Consider the following 21326-nt stretch of genomic DNA (forward strand, 5'->3'; position numbering starts at 1 on the left):
AGGATAGAGGCAAGGGGGTACCCTTCAACAAGCACTTTCCTTTCCTTCTTTATATATTCCTCTTAAATTTTGTAGCAATTTGCCATTGCCATCCAAACAATAAATGTCCGGAACCTAAGGAAATCATTAGCTAAATATTGAAGTCTCTATTTTATTTTTGTTTTTTTTTATATTTGGCATTTACAACTTTCATTGTCACTCCCCACCATATGTTCATATTATGTTAGATAAAACACTAATAATATATTAGCCCAATTAGTTCAAGCGTGGGTTTTTCCGGGATAAGGTTTAGTTAAAAGAGCCTTTGGTGATTAATGCAATTTTGAGTGAATTACATTTAATATCATTAAATTATTAATAATTTTATGTTTTAGTCACTTAATTTTAAAAAATTGTAAAATATTCACCAAACTTTCACAAGTTTTCATTTAGGCCAGTGAATTATTCGAAAGTTTTTTTTAAAAGTCCAGCTAGCGAGCTCCAAGCAACGATTCAACGATCAGTACAATAAATTAGTCAATACCCATCAATAAGTAGAAGAACATGTCTTAGATCCAAGTCAATTTGACGGTCAGTGTCAGATATTGAAAAAGAAAACTGTTTGAATTTTAGTTCACAAATTTGTGACATTCAAAGTTGCCTCATGAAAAGAAACTGAACTGTAGAAGAGAATGGGAAGAAGAGCTTTCGATTGGTGCAGGCAATGTGAATGCCATACATCAACGATTTTAATAGTCTGATGACTTAAATGAAAATTTTCAAATAGTTCAGTAACCATCTTGTAACTTTCTGAAGTTCAATGAACAAAACGTAAACTTACTAACAGTTTAGTGGCCTTGGATGTAGTTTACCTTTAATTTTATTTATGAAACAATAATCGAAGGTGACACAGGAACAGGTAGAGGCTTGGCCTCTTTTAGTTCAGTAAGATTGTTTTTTATCTCCAAAAATTTTAAAGTTGTAAGTTACTAAAATGATAAATTTGTATTTTGGTAACTCCAAAAAATTATAATTCTGTTCTAATCCCTCTAATATAAAATTTATGTCTTCACCCCTACAAAAATTTCAATTAGATTAATCATTTGGAAAAATTATCCCTATTCCAATTAAAAAAAAACTAAATTGTCTTCCCCTTAAGAAAACAACAGTAAATTGTCCCATCTCAAACATAATTGGTATACTCTCTAGAGTAGTTTCTCTCCATGCTTGTGGTAGGAGTTTGTAGCGTTAGTGAGGCGGATGTCGGCTTAGTGAGTGTAGGGATAATGTAACAACCTGGTTTTCAGTGGTGTCGAAAAATGTGATTTCAAGACCTCGTTTCCGTAAACTAAGTCTATAAATATTAAATAGAGATATTTACGGAGTTAGTATGTTGGTGACGAATAAGCGATTTAGTCAAAAAAAATATGGTTAATTAAGGCATAGGGAGTAAATTGTATAAATTTAATCACTATAAAATTTTAATTAGGAGAAGATTTGGGGACTTAAATAAAAATTATCCAAAGGATCAAAATGTTAAATAAACCAACATTAAGTAAAAGTTGGTGGATGTTAACGGTGATTAGCATTAAGATTAATTAAAGAATGATTAATGTAATTAATCTTTGATTAAATTAATTAACTTAATTAATTAATTACTAATATATATAAGAAAAGTTAGTGGAGAAAGATGAGAAAACTCATCATGTTTCTCATGTTTCCATTGTCCTAGGTTAGAAAAGAAACAAAAACACCATTTTTGAAACTTGAAGCATTTGACAACTTATTTCAAGTATTCCTAGCCATTTTTCTTTGATTTTTATGGAAATTGAATCATGGGAGCTTGATTTAGCTAGCCCAAATACCAATTTGTGAAATTGTTAAATTTTTTAAGGTTTCCATTATTGAGAATTAGATGAATTAGGTGTCAAATTGATAGAAACTAAGCTTAGTTTATGAAAAGGACTAAATTGTAAATCTTAACAAGCTAAATCAACAACGTGTTATGTTTTTTTTACTATTCTTAGGTAACGTCGACATGAAACCTTTAAGAGGGAAAGGAAAAGCGAAAAGTGATCGACAAGTAACCCAAAAACTCTGGTTTGTACATTTATGATTTGGAGCATTTACGCAAATCCAACGAGGAAGCTTTGAAAAAATACCAGAAGGATACTAAAAAGAATTTTGCAGAGGCCTTGCACATACTATGATCCAACATGGTCATTCACACCCAAGTTGTTGCATGTCCTGTTAATCTAAGTCAGGTGAACTTTAACTGCTTACAGAATGTCATTGCTAAGTTCTTGAACTTCAATATTTATAATCCTGAGAGTAAAGATTGGGAGAAGTTCCAGAGGGAATGGAGGCAATCTACCAACTTCTTCATCTCTAGAGAGCAAGAAATAAAGGAGGCAAATTTCAAAGAGTCTGATGCTCCTGAAGGAGTCTCTAAAGAATGCCCGCATCCAAGAATTCCTACTAAACCTATTGACTAGCCTTCAGAGGAGGGAGATTGAAGACTTCTTTTCTTTTTCTTCTTCTTTTTTGTACTAAATTTCTATGTTCAGCTTGTATTATTTTCCTTCTCTTATCAATAGAATTATCTCTTTTTTTTTCTTTCCAACTGGACTCACTTTCTTCAATACTAACAGTGTGTCAGAGTATTTATCTTTACTAAATTCTTTAACTTACCTGGGGGGCTAAGCCAGGTCTGACGTATCATGTATATAGGGTTGACTCTATCTCAACTTCTAGAGGATCGGCTAAATTGAAAGCTCTTATATCAATTAATTGTAACACCCTATACCCGATCCGATTTATCGAACCTAGATATAGGATGTCAAAATACTTAAATACTTAACAAAAATTGTAAAACTGGCGAAAACCATACTGAACATGCTTTTTATTTATTTATATTTTTTTCTAAGTCAAAAGATTTTGAAGGAAACTTTTATTAATTACAGCAGATTCTCAAAAGCAATATAAGACATTACAACTTATACACATTCTTGGTGGATAACTATATGCCAATCTCTACACTTAACTACCTTATACACATTCTGCTTGATGGGCGGATCCCAAACTTCATACCATATTACGGATCCTATTTCACAATCTTTTTGAAGATAGAAGTTGGATACATTTTTAAGAATGATATACATACGGATACCACTCTTGGCGGATTCTTATATTGGCTTTGGTGGCTGCCAGGATGTCCATCACAATGTATCTTTAAGTCGATCTAGACAACGAACTTATTCCGATGAATACAATATTTTAAATCATCCAAAATAATCCCAAATGAGTTCAATACATAACATGAGAATTCCCAGGCTTGGCAGACATTTACACCACCCCTAATTCTAGATACACTAAACTTTCCATCCTAGTAGATTGCAAATAGTGGGTTCATCAGTCGGGTATACTACCGAGAATTTTTTCAGAAAATGCCTCAAAGGCATACCTAGATCTCATCACAAAGACATTATAAAATTCACCTTACAGGCTTTCTAGAAGACTCGCCACAAGGGCTTCCTAGATAGCCTTGCTACTATGGCTTCCCAAATAATACACTACATAGGCTTTTCAGATAATTCACCACAAAGGCTTTATAGATAACTTGTCACAAAGGCTTTACAAATAACTTGCCACAAAGACTTTACAAATAACTTGCCACAAAGGCTTCGGTTTGGTTTGCCACCAAGGCACCACACAAACTGTCGTGTTTGATGATATGAATTTGCCTAAACTCAACATCACTTGAGGTTTTCCCATCATCGCCCTCGGGACACGCAGAAACCCTAGTAGACAAAAGCGGCTTATCCGCCATTTCCAGAATGTGTCATGGCCATGGTCTTTTCACATATTTGTCACACTGGCCGTTCTCGTATTTATTATCCCGGTGGACCTCGTGTTTACAGTCTCGATAGACTACATTTTTGCCAAATTGGCCTTCATGTTTACTGTCACGACAGACGCTATCAAAGCACTATTGCAGGGTCCATTATCACATCACATATTTTCCGGACACTTCGCCTGAACCCCCTCATCACTAACCATATTTTGTCATGCATCACTCAAATAACATAATGGACACATTTACATAGATTTCACCCATACCCATAATAGAATCATACTTTCCATGCATGCTTACTATATATTGGCATATTCATGTAACACATCATACACTTCAATACATACATACAAATGTTTCACAAAAAACACACACACTTACATACATACAACAACTCCTCAAGAAGATATGCACAACTACATGGACATAAACCATACAAAGAATCATCATAAAATAACGTGCAAGAGTCGGGTCTAGAGACTCACTAGAGACCCACCTTTACCTTAGCCTAGAGCTTCTATTTCGATTGTCCTTCCCAATCCAACAGTAACAACTGCTTGAGAGATCATGGAAATTCCATTAAGATCCTCATTTATAGATAGTTTGCTAACATTTTAACTACATGCAGCCCCTTATACATGGCCTTCCACTCGTAACCTATTGTTCTTACATCTTTTAGCATTCTTACTCTTGAACAATCATAATATACAAATTTATAAAACTTACCAAAAGGTTGAATTATCCACTGAATAAACAAAATCTTAGCTCTAACTTAACAAATAAGAAGAGAATATTTAGGTTAGAAAGAAGGACCAAAATGTAGAGTAGAAAGAAAAACCAGCTGGAATGCCTCCCCCATTCTCTCTCTCTATATATTCTCAGTCCCCTTTTTGTGGATTTGACAAATGGCGATGCTTAATGAAATTGTCCAATGATTTTTCTACCAAATCTGGGGGGAGATAAAAGAAAATCTGGTGAAGATCTACGTTGCTCCATTCATGGGGAAGGTCAAATAAATTTACTCTCAACCACTCTCATTACAAGAACCAAATTGAACAATGCTCATGCAAATCGAGCGTTTTGTAACAGCCCATTTTTTAGTGGTAACGAAATAGTAGTTTTAGGACCACAAATTTCTACATGTCATCCCGTAAATATTATTTATAAAATATTTACAGATTCATTAGAGTCATATTAAAATTTGGTTAAGAAATTTTAACGTTTAGATAACTAATTAAAGAAACAGAACTAAATTGTAAAAGATGCAAAACTTGGTAATTATTGCATTTAGATGATTTAATAGCTTAAATATCACAGGAGGGAGGAATTATGTAGCAATTAAACCTTAGTTATTATTTTTGGATGACAATTGGAATAAAAATAATAAAATAACACATGTTTTAATGGCAAAATGGTAATTAACATAAAATTAAAACAAAATAATTAGAAAAAGATAGCATCTTCTTCTTCATTTGTTTTCATGGTTTTCCAAAAACACCATAGGAGAGAAGATTAAACATTCGCCTGGTTTGAGCCTTACATGGGTAAGTTTTGAGTCCCGTTTTTAATGAATTTTATGTTTTTGAGATCGTTACAATTAGGTCCAGCTAACCCATACTTCCGTTTTTGAATCTGTTAAAAAATTTAGAAGTTTTCATTGATGAATATTGGTTTTTTTATTATAATTATGTGTTTGAATCTTTGATTGTGGTATTTGGTTGTTTTGTGAAGTAATTTTTATTAGTTTTCTATTTAAGGATTAAATTGTTAAACTGTCAAAATTTCAAGGTTTGATGGTGAATTAGAGGTATAATTAGGACTTTTTGGAGGCCTTGAGTAATCATCTGAAACTTGAATTTTAAATAATGCTCAATTTGTTGGTTTATGGATTAGGGGACTAAATTGTATAAATTATAAAAGTTAAGGGCAAATGTGTAATTTTCAAAAAATAAAGGGTAAAACTTTTTAAATCATTTAGCATTTGAAAAATGAGCTAATAAAAGGAATTTTACATTTTTAGATCAAGTCCCTGTTGATTTACGTGGAAAAGAGAAAATTGTAGAATAGCCCTTGAACTTCTGCAACTACTACAATTCAGTCCAGGTAAGTTCGTTCGGATTGTAATATTCAGTCCAGGTAAGTTTGTTCAGCTTGTAATTTAACATCTATATGAATTGTATAATGATATGATATGGAATTGTGGATGGTAAATGTTATTTTCATAATGTAAAATTGTTCGGGAAATTTTTATTGAATTACAATGTTTGGGCCGAATGAACGCGTGATCGAGTACAACTGAATGATAGAGTGTTATATGGGGTTGATGCGAAGGATGATGCAGTGTGATTTATACATTTTTTCCGAGTATATCGAGGTTCAACATTTGTTGTGAACCATCGCGTATTATTTTCTGATTCTGGCGTGTTACCAGGGGCAGATGTAAAGCCTTCGAGCTGGCACTTATTGCCAAGGTGTGTTTTGAAGGGATGTTGGCCTACGGGCTAGGCACCTAGTGCCGAGATGTGTTGTCAATTAGATTAGCTCTTATAAGAGCTTGGTGTGTTTCAGTTGGACTACTTGTTTACTTGTATCTATAAATTGTTCATTAGGTCGTAATTATTGGATTAATTACTTGTTTAAAGACTTTGAATGACATGTTTTGTACTTGATATCCTAAAGTGATTTCATTATGGACATGTATACTTTCCGAAAATTAATATTTGAGAATTGAATTGAGCTATGTAATTCACTGGTTTGAAATTGTGGATGACAAGAAACATTAGTTGTAGAATTGTATTTGATTAAATTATTATGTTTATTTCGGTAAGATTCATAGTTTCTATTCGTTGAACTTACTATGAATGTAAGTACAATTTGTGAAGTAGTGGTTATGTTTTTGGGTAAACTAGTTAAGAATAACTTATTGTGCATATTGTTCTCAATTTGGCTAGTATAAGGTTAAGTAATTAGCTTAAAATGACAAGATATTGGTTGATGATTTATTTTATTGTACATGCATGTATCATTGTGGTACCAATAAGGGTACATTGGTTAGGCACTTAAAATGGTTGAATTGGCATGATTTGAGTAGGTTTAATGATAATTTGAATAGGTATAATAACTAGTTAATGTATTGCTTGGTGTCTAAGAAAGCTTGAAATGGTAAATGGTTTATTTTGGTGCACACGACCTGGGACATGGGCTACTACACGACTGTGTGCCATACATGGTCTCTTTACACAGGTGCATGAAATTATAACTTTAGGTGCAATACTCACACAGTCTGCGACACGGCCATGTGTCTCAAGCCAGTATACTTACACGGTCTAACACACGGCCTGCGACATAGCCATGTGATCCAAGATAGATTCAAGCACGAGTAAGGAGACAGGTTGGGGCACGGTCGTGTATCCAAACTTAGAATACCCATACGGTCTGAGCTATTCCACATAGCCTGGCCACACAGTCGTATGTCCCCTATTTTTGAACATTTTCATTTTATCTTGAAATTTTCTAATTTATTTCAAATTAGTCTCTAAGGGTTTTAAGATTGTTTCTATAGTCCCTAAAGCTAAATTTAAGCATAGTCAATGTATGTTACTACTGTAATTCAATTACTTTGTTGTATTTGAGGAATTATATTGAAATGATTATGATTTTACCTGTTCATTTCGGTTAACTTGCTGTAGCACTTCTGTAACCCTATTCTGGCAACGGATACGAGTTAGGGGTGTTACATGATGCTTCCTAGGAAATTTCTTCCACAGCCTTAGTCTCATTATTTATGACTTTCTTTGAAAGCCTACAGTTAGATGACTTGTGCCCCATCTTTTTTGTAATTGAAGCATTTCCCTTTAAATTTTTACTTCTTGGAAACACTATATTTTGGTCCCAATTTAGACCCATTTTGAGGTTGTTTTTCATTCTTGAAGTCCTTTTTTTACTTCTATCACGTTTTCTTTATCACCATTGACATTTGTTGCTTTGTTGAGGTTTTTGCCAGCACTTCTATTGTCTTCTTCAATCTAAAGTCTGACAATCAAGTCTTCCACTGACATTTTATTTTTTTGTGCTTTAGGTAGTTCTTGAAGTCATTCAAAGCAGAGTGTAGCTTCTCAATAATGGCTACTACCTAGAAGGATTCACTTATGACCATCCCTTCAATAAGAATTCTGTGAATGATTAGTTGAAGTTCTTGTACTTGATTCACAACTAGTTTAGAATCAACCATTACAAAATTCAAGAATTTAGCAACTAAAAACTTTTTAGCTCCAACATCTTCAGTTTTGTATTTATGGTCCAATGACGTCTATAATTCCTTAGCCTTCTTCTTGACACTGTATACTTCGTACAATGCATCCGACAACCTATTCAGGATGTAATTTCGGCACAGGAAATCAAAATGCTCCCAAGCTTCAACAGCAGTGAAGGCGATAATATCATCTACCTCATCTTTTTTAATAGTAGGAGGGTCATCCTTCAAAAATTTGGCCAAGTTCAACATGGTTAAATAAAACAGCATCTTTTGTTGCCATGTCTTGAAATTCTGTTTAGAGAATTTCGCAGGCTTCTCGTTATGGCTTACAGCCACTAGCAACATTGAGTTTTGATTCGAAGCCTGAGTTTGAACCAATGCTCAAGATTGAGAATTGGGTGAATTGGTGGAAGTTTCCATTTCTTCTGTTAAGACTTCATAAACGAAACCAAAATTAGTAATAATAGAAAATTTAATTTCTAATTTGTACTACCCTTTGATTTTGTTAAACGATAGAATTTAAAAATTCTAAAACAAATCAATAACCAATTTCTGGTAAAAAATTGTTACTTTCAAACGATTACTGTTAACAATAGAAATCAAATAAATTCTATTGAACGGCAGGAATAGAATCATGAAACAGAATTGTGGAATAAATCCTGTTGAACGGCAGGAATAAAAATCCTGAATAGAATTGTTAAATTAGTTTTCTGTTTAAAACAAAAATCAAACAAATCTTGTTAAACAACAGGAATAAAATCCTGAAATGGGATTGTTCAATTGATTTTCTAGTTGAAACAGAATACAATTTCTCGTTGGTGTCATGTTCGTCTCGGATTAGAAAGATTTAAAGGGATCTGTCTTAAGATTGTTGCACAAACGTTAGTAAAATAAAAATAATATAAAATATTTATTTAAATCACTAGATCGAACCAGAACAATATATAGGCATATATATAACTTGAAAACAGAAAATAAAATTAGATTGAAATATTATACTGGTAGTTGAGGCTTGTTTTTGAGAGTCTCTTTAAGACAAATTCAGCCGATCATTTGGTGCTAGAGAAAGGTTGGTCAACTGTCTCCCAAGATACAATAAGATGAACACAGTAGTAGCATGGCTGCAGTGATCAACGAACAATAGCCTTGCTTTCATCTATCATTGGAAAAACAGTTTGGAAAATATACAGGGAAAATATCTCTCAATTTTTTTGAAATTTTCAGTATGTATCTTTCCCAGTCAAATTATTTGGTTTTTAAAATAAATTCAAGGGAATAACTTTTGGAAATCTTTGACTAATGGAGCCAAAACGTGTCTTGAATTAAGGAGCCATTTAAACCAAAATTAACGTTTGAATTAAAGGCATTAACTCCTTAATTCCAAAAATATAGGCTCTGTTGAGGAAAATTAAGATTACATATTGGGCTAAAATATCCGCAGGCTTAACCGGTCTAAACATTTTAAGCCGCCCACGTCGTACGAGTGCGTCCCCAACCCCAGCGAGTTTAGATTTGCACCCACTGTGCACGAAAGAAAGTATTAGTTTAGTCATTCAATTACCACCAAGTTGGTTCACATATATAAACATATTCCACACTTGATATCTAACCAATGTGAGACTAAGGTTTCTATTTTCCTCAACACAATTCATAAGTGGCTTACTTTGAGCATCAATTTCTCATTCATCACTCAACCATTTTAAGCATATGATATACCGTTGTAAAGATCTCATGGAGTAAAATATAAAAACCATAGTTTTATGATTCAAATGTCCACTTTACTAATCGAGAATATGCCTCAAAGCTGCCAAAAATCCATTTTCTCCAACAATAACAAGATTGTTTCTCTATTTAGGCCATCGACTTGAATATGTTTCGTTTGTGTTGAGTTTGGTCCACTTGAATATGGCATAGTTGACAAAGCTAAAAGTATAGGTCGACTAGGGTACTAAGACTCCCAATCTAATTAGTTGAGGTGATTGGATAAGCATGAAAGTCTTATTATTAAAATGCTATTTTTTAGAGATAAAGAGTTTTGATTGACCACTTTAAGAGGCCTATAAATAGGTTGTTTTGTGTCATACATGAAGAGTAGTTTTTTTAGTGTCTTTGCCGACAGCTTTGATGTATTTTCTGGTGATTATTTTGTGACACTCTTTTAGGTATTATTTGGAGAGGTTTATTGATTGTATTGTGAGGTATTTAAGTGAGTGATTTGTGACAATTGGGGTCGATATTGGGGCTGCAATTACTTCTTTATATAATGGTAGATTGAGCTTAAGCCAATAGGTGATCTGGATGATTGTTAAATAAATCATTCATTGGGCAAGGCTCCGCAAACGTAGGACCATTGTGTTTGAACTGCACTAACAAAGATCAGTTGTGTTGATTTTTTCCTGCTTTTTTTGCTGCCTGCTTTTGTTCTAACTATTGTTACAACGAACGTTAAGCAAAATTGATTTATCAAATCGATAGGCTAATTATTTTTTAAATTTTATCTTTTTAGATTTTTATATAAAATTTATAAAAACAATTTAAATCTAAAAGAAATCTACACATGATTGGGGCTTAGAATCTAATACACCAACATCTTCTAAACCTTAACTTTATCGTTTCAACTAAAGTCTCGTTGATTTTTTTATGCAATTTATTTTATAAATGTAGTTCTTACATTAAAAAAATAATTATTATAAAGATGCATTCTATTATAATTTTAGTTACTAAATTTATATACCATTAAAAAAAAGGAAGATTTTATAATTATTACAAATACAATACAATCATAACCAAACTAATGTATGAAATACATTCGACTAAGACTCATGTCCGATGCGTTTTTGGAGAAAAAAACTCAACATAGTAATTATGCATAGTGGGAATTGATTTTGAACTTGAACGTGATATAGCACTAAAATTTAAAATTTATACCAATAAATAGAAATTTATAAGGTATAAAATAAAATGATTATTAAATAAATACACATATATGTAGGAATTGAATCTACAGAAGTGACGTGATACGAAGGGTAAGTAAATATAATAATTAATTAGGTAAACGAGGCTCAAGAGTTGCCTTGTGTTAAGGGTGAGTAGAGGTTTGACTAGGAAGCGAAAGGAGCCCTATGAGGGATGCCTTTTCTTCTCCTGGAATTAAAATGAGGAGGCGTGGATGCCGAAGATGTATACATTTCTTGTGGGCTTCTTTCACGCAATTCTTCATCATCTCCTTGTTGTTTTGATGCCAATCTTGTCGCCGTAATTCCTTCTCTTCTTTGTTTCATTGCTTCTTCCTCATTCTTCTTGTTGCTTCCAACCACAAAGCTCGTGTCCCCCTTTTTCCTTATTCCTACAAGCTGTATTATTTTAAACCCATAATCTATTCACCTTTTACCTATAACCCATTTCTTCTTCTTTTTTTTTTCTTTTCAAAAATGGCAAAATTCAAATTTAAGGATTTATTTTAGATGGTTTAACCAAGCCCTTATATGACTATAGTTTGGAAGAAAATTTGTGAAAATAGATGTGTTTATTAGTTAGGTGTTGGATTTCTTACTTGATGTTTTGACTCTATCAATCATGAATCAATATCATAAAAGTGGAATGATATTGGTTTATCCTAATCCCAGATGCACATGGCAAAAACGTGACCAACATTTGAGGGGAAAATGAGAGAAAAAATAACTCCGATTGCCTTAAAATATGATATCTAGCAAGTTTACCATAATCCCAAATGCATATGGCAAAAATGTGAGCAAGATTTAAGGGGAAAAAATGAAAGAAAAATTATTCGGATTCAACCCCAATCGGTTCATGGGTTAATAAAGTCAACTGGTTTGAGATTCAAACTTGAGAACTAACCTTGCAACCCAAAGAACAGAAACGAAAGGGATCCAAAAGGCTCCTGCTACAAATTTCACACAAATAAGAAACCCCTTTGCTGCTGCTGCTGCTACTACTAATCTTTGGTTGGGGTCTCTCATTTAGGAAAAGAACTCTAGCACTGTTGATCACATATGTTTGCACTCCACTTATATCCAGTACCTTTTGAATTTCCGCAACTCTTACAACATCATGATATGATGACCGTCTGATCTGCATTCATCTCATCATCTTAAGACCACAAAGATTATATACATCTGCAATGACCAAGATTATATATTATCTATTGCAATACCTGAATTACATGATGATCTTTGTGCCTTGAGGACCGGCAATAAAAGCAAAAGGCGTCGTCCATGCAATCAAGACAATACATATTACATTCGTTTCGCGGTGTGTCTCGGTGTCTGGGGCAGATGGTGAAGAATGCAGTCGATAACAGTGATTCAAGCCATGGTGGTACCATCATTTCTCCCTGTAATTTCATTTTGCAGTGTAAACCGTAAATGAATCCAAAAAGAAATGAAATGGGCAAATTTTTTTTTTGTTTTTTTGTAAAATAAGAATCAAAGTTAAGTTCTCATTACCATCATTAACAAAGACGATTAAATGCGAAGAAGAAGAAGAAGAAGAAGAGAGAAAAGGGGTTTTGAAAGAAGGTGAAAATGAAACATAAGAATCATCAATAAAACAATCCAGGATTAATTAAAAGGTAAAGGGTGGACCGAGAAAGGCACATAAAAAATGTGTAGAAGGTTTAATAGTGTAACGGTTTGGATTAAAAGATGGTAGGTTAAAGTGGGTTTTTGACCGTTGGATTTGTGTGAAGGGGATAAAAAAAAGATATTAAAGGTCTCTTTTTATGAGCTTACGCAATACTTTGGTTCTTCTTTGCGTCTCTTTGTAAGTGACTACAAAATTGGTGTATTGCACTTGGGCTTCTAAGAATAACATAAAATAGTCACGGCTTAATTTTATAATTCATCTTTATTTTAAATTAGTCTCAATTTTTCAAAACATTTTGATTACATCTCCATGGTATATCAATCAAGTCCTTCAATTATCAAAATCATTAATGACATGTCGAATGTTCTAAAAAAAAGCATAATGTTATCGTATAAAATTGAAAAAAGAAAGAGCGTGTGATAAATCATTTGTAAATGCTTCGAAAATCTCAAAATCAATATCTTTAGAACATCCATTTTTACAATATTTATTTTTCTTTAAACTTTTCGTTTCAAATTAATGTTTAAATTTATGGTTTTAGTAATGGAAATATATTATTGATATAACCTCGATAATTTAAAGATGTATTTAGAATGTTTTAAAGTTTGGGGATAAATTTAGATTAAAGGTTATAATGTAAAGATATATGGTGCAATTAACTCAAAATAAAATAATGGCAAGTGAATTTATTTTAAATTTTATTTGAAATACATTTTTAAAAAATTTAGATGATTTCTCATTTACTATTATAGAATTTTATTCGGTAAGAGTATAAAACATTAATCCAATATGTAATTAAATTTGATAATTTTTTAGGGATAACTCTTAAAATTATACATGAACTTCGGTCTAATATGCAATTTTATATATGAACTTTGATTTTGTACATTTTTATACATGAAATTTTAATTTGATTCAATTCTCCAAAATTATTAATACAGTTATTGGAATACCATTATTTTATTTTTATATATTGCATATGGAAATGATTATATTTATCCCATATAAAAATAAATTGATTTATTTATTTCTTCAAATGTGTATGATTGAATCAAAATTAAAGTTTTAAATATACATTTTAACCACAATTGAAGTTTCATGCATATAATTGAACTAAATTAAAGTCCGGCACGTGATTGACTTATTCGCTTAAGGACCTTTTAGCAATAAGCCCCAAAAAAATTTTCATCCCCAAATTAAATTTTTTTTCACGTTTTCCCCTGTTTTTTTCTTTTCTTCTATTTCCTTCAATCTTTTCATTTTTTCCTCAACCAAACTTTCTCTCCTACTGGCCTAATCTGGCCACTATCTCCGCCACCTTCACCATCGTCCGGCGCCATTTTCGACCAGATTTCTACCTATATAATGAATTCTTCAAGGCTCCAGTTCCATGCCCATGGCTTAAATGCTCAATGAAGAACTCCTCCTCCCTTTCTCATTTACTTTAAAAAAAGAAAAAAAATCAAGGTTTGAGGGTGTAAAAAGTCTTCAAACTTTTTAAAACAACACAATTAAGTCATTGCTTTTTTTTAACTCAATTGAGTACTTGAACTTTCAAAATGCATCAAAAAGGCCCTCAAACTTTTTCAAAGAAAAATAATTAAGTCCCTGCTTCCTTTTTCACTCAATTAGGTACTTTTACTTTCAAAATGCACCAAAACGGTCCTCAAACTTTTAAAAAAAAAGCAATTAAGCCCTTGCTTCTTTTTCTTCTTCTTTTTTTTTGCACTCAATTGGGTACTTAAACTGTTAAAATGCATCAAAAAGGCCCTTTAACCATTAACTTTAATAGTTTTATTAAAGTTAACTGCCCTTAATTTTTTTCAGTTAAAGCCACCCCATGTCACAATCACAGTGTCACATGTGGCAAAAAATATATAAAAAATCAAAATAAAAAGTTATAAAAATTATTAAAAGTTATAAAATATATTAAAAATTAGAAAAAAATGATAAAAATCGTAAAAGAAATTATAAAAAATTGTAAAATTTTATAAAAATCATAAAAAATATATAAAATGCATCAAAAAGGTTCTTTTAACTATTAACATTAACCGTTGATCGTAAAGTTAACGACCCTCAGTTTTTTTCAGTTAAAGCTATCACGTATTGCAACACAGCGTGACATGTGACAAAAATGATAAAAATAAAATAAAATTCAATAAAATTTATAGAAAAATTATAAAATGCTTCTTTTGGTACGATAATTTTTAGAATTTTTGTACAAATTTTATATTTCTTTACATTTTTTATAATTTGTTTACGACTTTATAAAATTTTATAAATTTTTTTACGATTTTTATAATTTTTAATAAAATTTAAATATTGTTTTTATATTTTTATTAAAATTTAATAATTTTTATAAATTTTATTTTTTTATTCTTTTATCATTTTTTCGCCATATGTCACATTGTGGCTATGACACGTGGTGGCTTTAACTGAAAAAATTAGAGACAGTTAACTTTAATGGTCAACTGTTAAAATTAATGGTCAAAGGGCCTTTTTGATGCATTTTAGCAGTTTAAGTACCCAATTGAGTGCAAAAAAAAAGCAGGGATTAATTGTTTTTTTCTAAAGATTTAAGGGTCTTTTGATGCATTTTAAAAGTTTAAGTACCCAATTGAATGTAAAAAAAAGCAATGGCTTAATTGCTTTTTTTGAAAAAGTTTGAGGGTCTTCTTTTAACAAAATTATGAGATGTGGCACCCTATAATTGCTCTATATAATAATGTAGGGAAATACCATAATTATAGATGGAATTAAAAGTTCAGATATTAAAATGAACAAATTAAAAGTATAGGTACCACATTGATAAATTTGTTAAACTACAGGGATAAAAATTGGGATTATCCCTTGTTAATATTAACTTTAGGTACATTCAATATAATTTGTTTTATATTTATATTTAGACCATTATGAAAAAAAATACAAAATGCGTAGAAGGGATTGTCGTATTTGTGCGTAATGCATGTCCTTTAATGGGAAACGGTCTAGAAAATTAAATATTATTAAATATTTACCAATTATGTACCCAAAATTTATCAATTTTCTAAAGAACAAAAAATAAAATTATCAATTTTCCGAACGCATAGCTATAATTATCCTTTTTGTTAATAAAGATGAATATATAAATGTTTATCTAGTTTTTTATTGGAGGCTTTTACGCGATTTTCTCTTATTATTATTATTATTATTATTATGCAAGTTAGAAATGTTTTCATTTTTAATTAATTGTGTAATTGATTTATTTTGAACTTCAAGGCTAAATTTTCATTTTAGCTACTATTGTTTAATAACATAGGAATTGTGCCATTAATGACATTTTATAAACAGTGTTGTTAACAACATAAATTCTATCGAAAGAAAAACAGCATTGGTGTTACTAACTATGCCACAATTCGATTCAAACTAATTGTTTTTTTTAATGTGTCAAAAGTTTTTATACTCTTTTAAAATTTAAAAATTAATCTCCTTAATTTTTAGATATTGAATCCCCAATTTTTTTTATTAAAAGTAAATGCCATAGCTTAAAGGACCCACTGAGAAAGCCATGAGGAAAGAGTTATTAAAGAATTTGTAGCAAATGTGTCTCGCTCACTATAGGGAAAGGTTAAAAGAAAAGGGTTTTAGTAAAGGACATCCTTGAAGTCCCAAAATATTAGTGTAAAAGAAACAGTTTATGTCTAGTGTCACAGGTTGCGCAAGAGAGCCTGCAGCCACAACACACTTGAATGATCCATCATGTTCACGAGGGGTCACTTTGCCCAACAGGACTAGCCCGTTGCTTGGAGAGATTGAAGGCCCATCTACATAGCATGACAAGTAAGATATGCAATTTTAGAAGATTTGTAATATTAAAAGGTTTGATTATGTAAATCTTAGAGATTTAATTTGTAGATTGCTTTTAATCTTGGCCATTGATACTTTAATTTGTACTGTTGGATCTGGGAGAGTTCAACTATAAATAGAGACCTCACCCTCTCATTTGTAATCACTTCATTCTTGAGTAATATAATTCTTTGAAAGCATGCATTCAAACTCTTATGCTTTTACTCTTTTTTTTTTGGCTTTTCTCTTCTTTCGAGTTCTTTTTCTCTTTTGAGTTGCTTTTTCTTTGCGTTGGTGCCTTAAGGAGTTCTAAGAGAATTCTCAATTTCAAAAGTTAGGTTGACTTAGGCGTATTTGAAGCAAAGGAATTGCCTAAGATCACACAGATTGAGAGACGAAAGATACATTAAACTTGGTAAAATGAAATGGTTGAATAATTGAATAATGAGATTATTCAGGAATACACATTGAATGCTAAGATTACACATTGAATTTCTGGTAGGACGTCTATATAAAAAAGTCTTTGTGATTGTTCTAGAAGAAATGAAAAAAAAGATACAGTAAAGCTAGGACAATTATTGTATGAGGTTTACCCAATGCTAAATGCAGAGGTACATAGTAGATTGATATGAACATATTAAGTTGTCCTGCAATAAACCTAGTTATTGCTGATACCCTCTTTTTGGTTCCTTCTTCTCCTTCTTCCATAACCTGAGCTCATGGAAGGAAGATATAAGAGGGACCTATGGATAATGTGGTCAGAAATCCCTAGCCCCATGACAAGGTTGTGAAGGCATCGTTCGAGATGTCGAAAGAAGTTGTCGATCAAATTGAGCCAATGGAGACCCTTGGGAGGGCCAGGAAAGTAAGTCGACTGAGGGATCTACTATCAGCTTTAGGAAATCAGGTGCTTAATCTCAAGGAGTCCATGAGGGAGACGCTTGAGGTGGTTGAGGGACGCACCGATAAGTTGGAATTAATGAGGGATTAGCTCAAGGACTTTGTCTTGGATTCTCTCGATTCCACTACAAACAAGTTGACGACAATAGATGATGCTCTTGAGGCCATGATGACGGCCTTAAAGGAAGAGATTGCAGAACTTAAGGGGGAGCTCACTATCTACAAGGTTGCCTTGGGAAGTGGGATGTTGGCTTCAGAACCAAAGCAACGGAAGATGAATGTTCCCAAACCAAAAGACTTTAAGGGGACAAGGTCCACAAAGGTTGTGGATAACTTTCTTTGGGGGATGGAGCAATACTTTCAAGCGATAGGCATTGGGAATGATGCCACTAAGGTAAACACTGCTTCAATTTATTTTACTGATGTTGCTCTCTTGTAGTGGCATCGTAGGTCCACAGATGAGAAACGTGGTGGGATGACTATTGGGACTTGGGAGGAGTTTCAAATAGATTTGAAGAAGCAGTTTTACCCATAATATGCTGAAAAAGAGGTTTGGGCAAAGTTGCAACGACATATGCAACAAGGCACTATTCGGGAGTATGTTTGAGAATTCAGCGATTTGATGCATAAAATATCTGACTTGAGTGAGAAAGAAGCATTCTATTGGTTCAATGACGAGTTGAAGCCTTGGGCGAAGCAAGAGTTGCGTCGACAAGGTATCACAGAACTTATCGTAGCCATGATTGAGGCCGAGGCTGAGGCATTCTGTGAGTTTGGTAGTAAAAACTCTAATAATCATAAGCCGTCCAAGCCCAAATCCAAGTGAAATGGTAGGGGAGACAAAGACAATGAGAAAAAGAATGGCAAGGCCTAAAATGCTAAGCAAGACAAGCCATGAAAGAAAAATGGGCCGATAAGTTGCTTCATTTGTCAAGGCTCACATAGGGTAAGGGACTGTCTAAAAAAGTCTGCACTTTCTGCCACTGAGGGGGATGGTGGGACAGACAAAATGACTAAGAATCTTAGTTTAAAATTGGTGGTGTAGAAGAAAAGTTGGGAGGAGGATTGATGTTTATAAACATCACTATAGTTGGCAGAAGATTGAATGCGCTTGTTGATACAAGTGCGTCAAATTTGTTCATGTCAAAAGAGACTGCTCGAGATCTTAGGCTTAAGGTTGAGAAGGAGTCGAGTTGGATCTAGATAGTTAATTCAAAAAGCATTGAAATAGAATGTGTGACAAAAGGAGTGGAACTCCAACTTTGTACCGGTAATGAGACTATAAAGTAATACCACTCGATGACTTTGACTTTGCGGTTGGATTAAGTTTTCTTGACCGAATTAAAGCTTATGTTGTCCCTTTTGCCGACTATATGTTAATCTCAGATTCAGATCATCAATGTGTGGTGCCAATGAAAAGGAAAGGAGTGTGAAATCCAAGACACTATTAGAAATCTAATTTGCTAAAGTGATACGTAGAGATGAAGTCTCCTACCTAGCCACCTTGAAGGTCAATGAAGTCGTGAAAACTATCGGTGAGATTCTGAAGAAAGTGGGACAGTTACTGCAATTATTTCTTGATGTGATGCTTGCTGAGTAGATTAAGAAGTTACCACCGAAAAAGGAGGTGGATCACAAGATTGAGTTAATGCCCAACATGGAGCCGCTGGCTAGGCCCTATATCATATGTCTTCGCCAGAATTAGAAGAGTTGCGAAAACAGTTGAAGGATATTTTAGATGATGGATTTATTAAACCATCTAAATCTTCATTCGATGTGCCAACATTGTTTCAGAAGAAACACGATGGGTTGTTAAAGATGTGCACTAGGCATCAAATAAAATCACTGTGAAGAATAGGTACCCAATTCCGCTCATTGTAGATATGTTTGATCAACTTGGTAGTGCGGGATGGTTTACCAAGTTAAATTTACGGTTGGGGTGCCATCAAGTCAGAATAGCCGAAAGGGATGAGCCAAAGACTATGTGTGTGACTCGTTATGTCTTGTATGAGTTTCTTGTGATGCCCTTCGAATTTACGAATGCTCCAGCCATATTTTGCACCCTAATGAATAAGGTACTTCAACCTTTCTAGATCCTTTTGTGGTTACTTATCTTGACGATGTTATGGTGTACAGTTAGTCACTTGGGAAGCATGGAGAACATTTAAGGGAAAGTGTTCCAAACCTTATGAGAAAATGAACTTTATGTCAAAAAGGAGAAATGTTCATTTGCTCAACACGAGGTACCATTTTTAGGCCACATTATGGGAGGTGGAAAAATTCGGATGGATGTGATTATTATTTATGTTGTAATTATAATTTATGATTGATTTGGATTAAGTGTGGCAAAAAAAATGAAAATTATATGATTTTCGATATATGCAAGATTAGAAAATATATATAATAAAGGAAAAATTAAGTTTCATTAACTCATTTCTTGTCCACTCATTTATTAACCAATTTTTTGGAACAAAATCAAGGCTATTATTTTGAAATGCATAAATTTGAGTGATAAAAGTATGTGTTTAGGCACTACATTGGCATAAACAAAGGCCATGTTGGCAAATATGGATTTTGCAACCTGGGGTGCAAATCTTAATGCAATCGTCGTCATTAATGCATCGAACATCCTCCATGAACACCTTAGGTGGCCAACAAAAGCATTTTCTGGTGTTTGTGCCATCACAAATGCCACCATATTTACACTTGAATGAACAGTCTATGTCACGAGAACATTCTGCTGCTTCTAAGTTTGATACACCTGCAAATTAACAGCAAATTTTACATCAAGTATTTCATTTAACTAATTTGTTAAACCCACATATGTATATGAACTCAAGATTTCTAGGTTTGAATTATGGTATGTGCAATTTTTTTTCTCTTATGATATATGATGATAAAATATCAAAATGGAGAAAGAATATGTATACTAACAAGAAGCTAGAAGCAAGACAATGAGAAGAGAGGTAATCCCAAAAGAAGCCATAGTTTGAAAATTAATGGAATGGAAGATGAAATTAAGAACCAATTATCTATTTTTTGCATGTATTACAGATGAAGTTGAGCTGATGATGACAAAGAATGGTAGATAATGAGGATTTTATAGCAAATTTCTATACATGTAAAGTTTTACTAACCTAATATTAAAACTATAAATAGTTAACTAATGATACACTTACCATTTATCAAATAAAAATGATATACTTTCCCACCTAATATTAAAATAATAAATAGTTAACTAATCATATACTTACCATTTATCAGATAAAAATGATATACTTTCCACCTAATATTATAACCATAAATAGTTAACTGATAATATACTTACCATTTATCAAATAAAAATGATATACTTACCAATTTTGTAGCATAGAAAAATTTGGATATCTTGTCCTGTAACATCCCGATTTTGGGCCTAGTCGGAACAGTGGTTTCGGGACTACAAATTCGATGAGAAAAAATTATTTTTACTATATTTTTATAGACTACAATTTCACAGAATGATTTCGTGAAAATTTTGTTCAAAAATTTTGACGTTTGGGCACTCAATTTAGTCAAAAGAACTAAATTGTAAAAAGTACAAAAGTTGAGTTCTACATGTTAGAGGTATCCAATTGTTATGAAAATTTAAATTGGAGGTCTTTATATGGTAATTAGACCATTGGTTAAGTTATGGACAAAAATGGACATGAGATAAGTGAAATAGGAAATTTTTAAGTTAGGGGCATTTTAGTAATTTGGTAATTAAAATGAATTAAAAGGGAAAAAGATGGCAAATTGTGCTTATCTTCTTCATTTGGCAGAAATTAGCAAGTGGGGAAGCCATAGTTAGGGTTTTCAAGCTTCCAAGGTCCATATTAAGTGATCCCAAGCCCCGTTTTTAATGTTCTTTACGTTTTTGGAGTTCCG

At 32.6% G+C, this 21326-nt stretch overlaps 2 protein-coding genes across 3 annotated transcripts; both read right to left on the reverse strand.

Moving 5' to 3' along the window:
• Positions 1–11037: 11037 nt before the first annotated feature.
• On the reverse strand, positions 11038–12704 carry LOC107954171 (protein RGF1 INDUCIBLE TRANSCRIPTION FACTOR 1). 2 transcript variants are annotated; one of them, XM_016889657.2, is made up of 4 exons: positions 12554–12704; positions 12262–12441; positions 11946–12179; positions 11038–11440 (listed from the first exon to the last, which is right to left on the reverse strand). In XM_016889657.2, exons 1-4 carry the CDS (start codon positions 12557–12559, stop codon positions 11189–11191), a joined length of 672 nt encoding a protein of 223 aa, XP_016745146.1. In that variant the 5' UTR covers positions 12560–12704; the 3' UTR covers positions 11038–11188. The 2 variants fall into 2 exon arrangements, with proteins under 2 accessions (XP_016745146.1, XP_016745145.1); XM_016889656.2 differs by having other exon boundaries at positions 12262–12640.
• Positions 12705–19846: 7142 nt separating this feature from the next.
• LOC107956653 (putative defensin-like protein 263) lies at positions 19847–20490 on the reverse strand. The gene is made up of 2 exons (XM_016892238.2): positions 20352–20490; positions 19847–20178 (listed from the first exon to the last, which is right to left on the reverse strand). Exons 1-2 carry the CDS (start codon positions 20401–20403, stop codon positions 19943–19945), a joined length of 288 nt encoding a protein of 95 aa, XP_016747727.1. The 5' UTR covers positions 20404–20490; the 3' UTR covers positions 19847–19942.
• Positions 20491–21326: the final 836 nt, after the last annotated feature.

Source organism: Gossypium hirsutum, chromosome D07 (genome assembly GCF_007990345.1).
Source record: "Gossypium hirsutum isolate 1008001.06 chromosome D07, Gossypium_hirsutum_v2.1, whole genome shotgun sequence".
Classification (NCBI taxonomy): domain Eukaryota; kingdom Viridiplantae; phylum Streptophyta; class Magnoliopsida; order Malvales; family Malvaceae; genus Gossypium; species Gossypium hirsutum.

Excerpts from the sequence above, each read along its gene's own strand:
- LOC107954171 (XM_016889656.2), bottom strand. The coding sequence starts at position 12,453 with ATGAAATTACAGGGAGAAATGATGGTACCACCATGGCTTGAATCACTG. Across the intron at positions 12,180-12,261 it reads AAGATCATCATGTAATTCAG|ATCAGACGGTCATCATATCA; the intron begins GTATTGCAATAG and ends AGATGAATGCAG. Across the intron at positions 11,441-11,945 it reads TCTGTTCTTTGGGTTGCAAG|CTTGTAGGAATAAGGAAAAA; the intron begins GTTAGTTCTCAA and ends AAAATAATACAG.
- LOC107956653 (XM_016892238.2), bottom strand. The coding sequence starts at position 20,403 with ATGGCTTCTTTTGGGATTACCTCTCTTCTCATTGTCTTGCTTCTAGCT. Across the intron at positions 20,179-20,351 it reads TGTCTTGCTTCTAGCTTCTT|GTGTATCAAACTTAGAAGCA; the intron begins GTTAGTATACAT and ends GTTAATTTGCAG.